Genomic DNA, 6,854 nt, shown 5'->3' with positions numbered 1-6,854 from the left:
AAAAAAAAAAAAAAGTCGTTTTTAATCTCTCGTCGCGCCCCAATAACGCGCGTGTATCTTTCATCGCGACCACCATCGACTCTTTAAGAAGCGGAAGACGATACAGCGATTTGATCCGCGTATACATGCAACGGAACATTTTGAAACCTTTATAAGAAAAACCGTGCATATCTTTACAGAATTTATATGATTACGGATGTTTGAGAATCCTACTTCGATACATATTTTACAGAGAGAGAGAATAATCACTCTTATTTATTCAAAACGATTGATGCTTCAACATCACCTGTTGAAGATGCTTTTTTTTCTAGCGCATCCTACATAACAAATGAGACATACGCTCGCGCGTATGTTTTCTCAATCTCAACTTGAAATTATTTAGGTAGACGTTATCAACGCTATTTGTGCCTTATTCTATCTTTACCGTAGTATAATTCATTCAAACGCAAAACAAGAATAAAATGCACGACAAAACAAATAGCACATCGAACGCATCCTTGGTATTTCTTTTGTTTGAATTATTATATTTACGAGAGAGAGAGAGATTCGACAAGTGTCATCGGAAACATTTTAATCCCGCCCACGCAAAAACGTCATGCATGTTTAATTAATTGACGGCGCGGCGCGATAATCGTCTTATCCGCGGATTGGCGAGTTTAGCATCTGTCAGCACACTGAAAACTTTCGTTTCATTATCCTCGCGGACTCTTGGCGCGTTGCATCTTCGAGTCGAAAATTGCTATCGAATATGAAGAACGCAATTCTCTTCGTAATTACCCTTTCTGTCGCGACCTATGCCGATGGCAGAGTTTATTACCTGGAGAATCTAGATGGTACGCGAGATAACGACGCGATTTATCCGATCGTGGAACAGCAAGCTTCTCGCGATCTGGATCTGGCTTTCTCCGCGGGAGACTCCCTCGAGAACGAGAATGTCATATCTCCGACTAGAAAGGTCAGTAAACGTTCAGAAATTGGAAGCTATTCTATAATCTAAAACGAATAAAAGAATATGCTAAGGTCAGAAAGTCTCAAGTATGCGTTAAAGTTACTTAATTTTTTGTATCTTTCTTGTGATTCCCAGGATTAGAAAGGAACGTTATCGTTATTTTTTTCAATAACGACTGTGTACTTTTTTTTCTATCTGCAACGATAACGATAACGGTAACGAATTCACAATTGTTATACTTAAAATCTCTATTATCTTTATATCAATTATATCTATTCAATACATTACATTATTTTTGATTGAATAGAAATATTTTATTTTAATAAAAATTTAAATATTATAAAAAAATATTATGTACTTTTTATCTTAGATTGCATTCCAATTGCAATCGTTGTCAATACTGAAAATTTGTTATGCTTACATACACGTGTAACAAAATATGGATTGTTAACGTATAATTGTAAAATTCATTATCTTACTCTTTAACATTACAAAAAAGTAACAAATCATTTCACACTTTCTAATAATAAGTAATGGGGTAACAGCAGTATAAATGCGTTACTTTTATAAAGTGACGTAGTTCCTAACCCTGGTGATTCTTATATGTGAATTAAATCCTATATATAATTACTAAATACTTACACATATACGTACATTTAATAATTATCTTGACCAGGTATACACTCTCGTCACACCGGAAAAGCCGTATGTCGGATTGAGCAGAGACATGGATCGACCAGTCGCGTATTACAGATTATCCGGCGAACCGGCTGCCAGAAGAGGCAGCTTCGACGACGTCATTCTCATTCCGCAAGGAGGGCGGAAATTGATGAAGCTGAACGGTAACAATAAGGGCGAAGTGATCTTGGAACTTCGCGTCATAGCTAATCACGACAGTGCGCAACTCGCGCGTTAAAATTAGACTTTCATTCATCTATATATGTACATACATATACGAGGGAAACGCGCGGCGCGGCGCTTGAATTGATAAGAAACGAACGTTATGCAGTTAAATCGCATTGTTTTTATTACGTTCAACTTACAACAACGAGTACTTTCTATCGATACATATAGATACATCGGAATACTATTGTAATATTTACAGTACATATCACATGTCGAATTCCATCGGAGCTATTTCACTGATCCGATCGGATCTTTAATACGATCTTTTAATTCACGTCATGGATCCATGATCCGTATAGCTTTTGATTATTCAGAATCGAATGAGAATTGTATACAGAATTAATATCAAACCAGGGAAGACAGTTTCGTTTCTAGATAGTAGGGCAACAATTAGATGTGATATTTGAAAAATGTTGAAGACAAAAATATATCGTTTACAAATATCTTTGAACATAAACAATTTCTTTTCTATTGAGAGAGAGAAAGAAATATATTTTCGCAAAAATAATAAAACGATATTTAAAGAGAATTATATATATATATGTATAGAAATATCTTTCGAATTGTCGTACGAACATTGTCGTGCGACATATAGTAGGTTCAATCTTACTCGGATCTTATTGCACACATTCCGGCAAATCCTATCTTGCCTCTGAGGTACTATATTTTTATATTACGACGAAAGAATACCGTCATCGCGAGTGCAGTTTCGAAAGTGTTACACGAGAAAATAACGACACTATACGACTATTTTAGTGATTAAAGTGGAAGGCGCGCGCATCCCTTTGCAAATCGCGTTAATTCGTTAGGATAAGTTATTCCGTTACTTGTGACGTTTGCTCGGTCGATGAATCATCCTTCGGCTCTTTCACATAGTCCACCACTAATTCGAGACCAATCAGAGCCCGTAAATCCTTTCTCTCCTCTTCGGAATTTGTAATCGTACTGCCAGTGTCTTCTACCTTCGCAGTGCAATCCTCGCCAGCTTGAAAAACCATTACGATATTACGAATATTTACAGTTAGGTACCTTTAGTTTAGACTTTTAGAGTATTGGAACAAAAATGACAAGTGTATTGTGCTTCTAAAAATAATTAATAGCAGGTAACACTCACTATAAATTGAGATGATAAATATTTTTATCATTTTATTATTTTATTAAGTAAGTATGCTATAAAATAAATCACTGATATTATATGTATATGTATATCAAACAAAACAGACTAATCCTGCATGAATTCGAAAAAATTGACATTGTGAGTATTAACAGCATTAGCCAACAAAATTTGCAAGCTAATTGAGAAAATAATCTCGTTAATTATACAGACAATATTAATAAAACAAATAATATATGTTATCAGAACGAAAGCGATATAATAATATATATATATCTTACTTTGCTGTGTTCCCTTCGAATGGTCCTCGTTCTCTATCGACGCGTCCGTCCTAGAGGTTTTCATCTGCTGTATGTCCTGGTAAGTTTTCATCAGATGCTTGAAGATATAATTGGTACCCTGCATGTTCTCCGCGTCCGGATTCTTCGACGTCGTGGCCTCGTCGCGGGTAAGATTCAACGGGCGATTGCCGCACTCCTTCGATTGCGGCACGCTAAAGGCCGAGCAATGTTTGCTTTTGAAAGATAGCTGTCGTTCACTCGCGTGCTTGCGATCCCAAATATGGCCGGAGACGCGTAAGTCTATGAAGAAGTGTAGAGGATCGATGCCGGGGTAGGACTGCGGCATCGGATACGGCGGGTACCACAGGGGTCCAGGTAGAAAATCCGCCGGACCAGACATGCCGTTGGGCAGAGCGAAACCTTTCACGCCCTGAAGTACGCTCTCGCATCCTCTGCCCCCCGGCACCCCGGACAGGAAAGGGCCTGCTCGTGAAAAGTCCAACTTCTTCTGATCTGACAATTGCAGAGGGGACACCTCCTGACTGGGCACGATGCTACTTTTCGACCGAGTTTCGACCTCGTAACTCCTACCGTTCGCGCTGTCGAAATTACAACTCCTACCATTGCTGCGATCCAACTGCTGCGAATCCTCCGGCTTGACCTTACGCGGTTCTCCGCCAGGAAATACGTTCTCCGGCGGTTGGGCTTGCTCAAAGTGTCGCGGTCGTTCGTCGAAGAAGCTCTTACTGTGCTGTCGCGAAAACTCGGTCTTATTCTCGTCAATGGGCTTAAGGATATCGCCTCCAAAGTTTGGTTTCTGATCGAATGCCGCCGCGCCGGGTTTGTTCTCCATCGTATCCAGATAGGTATCGGGTCTCTTGCCATCGTTCTCCAAACGAGTCTCCGGCGGTACTTGAGAAGGTTGCTGCTGCGCCGCCGAGTGATAATATTTCTCCGAATGCTGGTGATAATGATGATGATGATGATGATGATGCGACCGTTCCTTCGTCGTGAGTTCGAGTGGTCTATCCCGAGCGTCTCGCCAAGATCGCTTACGGCGTCGCGGTGCATTTGGTGTGCCAACACCGCCAACACCGCCGCCGCCACCGCCGCCACCGCCACCGCCACCGCCAGTCGACGATGCCTCCGCCTTGGCTTGTACGAAGGAACGCAGCATCTCGCTGAAGAAGAAGCTGTGAGGTGTCAGTGGCACGTTGTATAGGTACGGAGGAGTGGCCGCCAGAAGACGAGAAACGAGATCTCCACCCGACAGAGAAGCCGGAGTCTTTAGAGTTGATGGATCGCCCGTGGTAGTCGTCATTTTGGCTATTCTATTTCGATAAAAGAAATGGGAAAAATCTCCAGATTAGTAATTGCATCTTTAGATTATCAGCATCGGATAGGTACTGACAATGAGATTAACTAAGGTAAATGATGATTTAGCATCGCAGATCCAATTATCTAATTCCCCCCGCCCCCCCCCCCCCTTCCATATTTTTTACTTTTACACTTTGCTATCTCAGTCACAAATTGAATAGGTCTACTTTTGCGATGCACGCGATGAATATTTATACAAGTTAATTCTGAAGAACGTAATTAAATTCTATCAGCAAACTCCATTAGTAGTCATATTTTTTATATCGTTGTTAATTCCGTTATTTCGTCATAAGCTTTAATATTATATATATATATATATATATATATATATATATATATATTCGTCTTTTTAGAATTTTGTTAACAAAATTCTTAACGAGTTGTAAAAAGACGAATTAAGATGCTTAGACGGATTCATGTTTTATTTAATTTTCTAAATGATCACACGAATATTCTGCAAACGACATGGAGTAGCAGGTTTAACGATGTAATGAGTGTGTACGAAACTCGTACAAGCACGATTCGCCGATGTGGAAGTGAGCTACTATTGTCTTGTGAAATTAATTGAATGGCTCCTAGCCTCAAGTCTAAGACCAAGGAAGAACGGAATCTATATATAGTGAGACGGGATGAACCAGCCGGATATCGCGTCATTCATTAAGGAATACTAATTTCTGTCAAGTACACGTTCGCTTTCGCCCGAGTGCAGTGTGAGGATTTCCCCCGAGTTATTGAGAATTTCTTGCGTAAATTCGTTGATGCAGACATTTCAATTGATACCGGTATCTGCTGAAAATCCTCTTCCGCAAACTTGGAATTCTTGCACTACAGTATGTCAGTATAGAATGTATAGAATGTACTCTCTCTCTCTCTCTCTCTCTCTCTCTCTCTCTCTCTCTCTCTCTCTCTCTCTCCCCCTCTCTCTCTTTCTCTCTCTGTAATCGCTCTCTACAAAGATTTATTTAAAAAATTATTTTGCCGTTCTCGTATTGTATGATATATGTTCTTGTATCATTATTGTATCATTAACCACTTTTCGTGGAATTTTATAGCAACAATGTCTATACGTAAGCGGAAAAGATAAATTGTCCTTTGAAACACAACGGATCTTGAGGAGAAATTTGGCTTTTCAATTTTATGTTCTTGCGACAAATATACTCGCGGTGTGGTGACTACAGTCGTCGAAGAAATTTTTCTTCGATAATTCGCAAAGGGCAGAGATTCCTGAAAAGATTTCAACGCGAAAAGATCGAATAGCAACGGGGCGTGGACAGCAAAGAGAGAAAGAGAGAGGGGGGGGAGACAAAGAAAGAGAGAGAAAGAGAAGATCTGTATCCGTGCGTTCACATGTAGAGAGAGAGAGAGAGAGAGAGAGAGAGAGAGAGAGAGAGAGAATGAGTGAGAGAGGGATCGGGCATTGTTTCGGTCCATTGTTTCCCAAACAAACGGCGTCCACGTTGTTTCGTCAGGAGATATTATGTTCAGCCAGACAGGCAGGACGAACGGGAAATGGACTGCTGTCAGTTTTACTCTTCGTGATAAATACCCGTTGCCGCCGCCGCCCCCGCCATAATTCCGCTCATCCGTATTGCGCGATGCATGTCAAAGTTATAACTGCGATGACAAGATTGGGTTTCTTTTTACTTATCAAAAATTCTACTCTCATAAAATCCCGAATTATAAAATTCAAGTTATTAAAATATTCTGATTATTAAAATTTTTGTTACTTTATTACTTATTGTCCTAAACAAAAATAAAATGGCGTTTTTTTTTCGGGCATTTTCGATTTCTCAAAGGGCTAACAAGGTGAAGCGTTCGCCTGGAGGAAATCAGTAAGAGGAAATCCTTGGAAGCATCGACGATTTTTTTCTCGTGCGGATACTCGTTTAAGGGAAAATGGTACCGGCTGGAGAGCTATTCCAAAGATCGTAAAGAGACTTTACTAGGGAGGGAGGGAGAGAGAGAGAGAGACGGCGCGGGCGTTATATTATCATTCCGCTGGAGGCGATCGGCGAGGCGATGGAAGACGCGTTAGACGCGTCGTCACTGTCGTCACTGTCGTCGCCGTGCAGTGGAGTCGGTGGAGACTATGAGAGAGACGATCCTGACGATCTCGATTTCACGCGGTGCGGCGCGGAGTGGCGCGGAGTGGCGCGCGAGGGAAGGCCGGTTTACGATTCATAAGACAACTCGGCGGATTGAATTAAGCTCGCTCGCGCTGCGGCAG

At 40.9% G+C, this 6,854-nt stretch overlaps 2 protein-coding genes across 3 annotated transcripts in view; one reads left to right on the top strand and one right to left on the bottom strand.

The window, feature by feature from the left end:
* The first annotated feature begins 626 nt into the window (after positions 1-626).
* Positions 627-2,234, top strand: LOC108761858 (uncharacterized). Its single transcript, XM_018508619.1, has 2 exons — positions 627-955; positions 1,626-2,234. The coding sequence occupies exons 1-2, from the start codon at positions 749-751 to the stop codon at positions 1,863-1,865; spliced, it is 447 nt and encodes a 148-aa protein (XP_018364121.1). The 5' UTR covers positions 627-748; the 3' UTR covers positions 1,866-2,234.
* Positions 2,235-2,442: 208 nt separating this feature from the next.
* Positions 2,443-6,854, bottom strand: part of LOC108761823 (uncharacterized) — a 7,284-nt gene continuing 2,872 nt past the window's right edge. The window contains exons 2-3 of one of the 2 annotated variants that reach the window (XM_018508562.1): positions 3,251-4,581; positions 2,443-2,840 (exon numbers count right to left, since the gene is read on the bottom strand). In XM_018508562.1, coding sequence (XP_018364064.1) covers positions 2,671-2,840; positions 3,251-4,571 — 1,491 coding nt within the window. In that variant the 5' untranslated portion in view covers positions 4,572-4,581 and the 3' untranslated portion in view covers positions 2,443-2,670. Of the gene's footprint in view, positions 2,841-3,250; positions 4,631-6,854 lie in introns of those variants that run through there. The other variant, XM_018508572.1, reaches the window with a different exon arrangement.

The sequence above is a fragment of the Trachymyrmex cornetzi genome, unplaced genomic scaffold, assembly GCF_001594075.2.
Source record: "Trachymyrmex cornetzi isolate Tcor2-1 unplaced genomic scaffold, Tcor1.1 scaffold1096, whole genome shotgun sequence".
Taxonomy (NCBI): Eukaryota; Metazoa; Arthropoda; class Insecta; order Hymenoptera; family Formicidae; genus Trachymyrmex; species Trachymyrmex cornetzi.
This window is presented reverse-complemented; position numbering and strand designations above follow the sequence as displayed.

What these genes read in the sequence shown, in the direction of transcription:
- LOC108761858 (XM_018508619.1), top strand. Translation starts at nt 749, where the DNA reads ATGAAGAACGCAATTCTCTTCGTAATTACCCTTTCTGTCGCGACCTAT. An exon ending in TCATATCTCCGACTAGAAAG is followed by an intron (nt 956 to 1,625) that starts GTCAGTAAACGT and finishes TATCTTGACCAG; the next exon opens with GTATACACTCTCGTCACACC.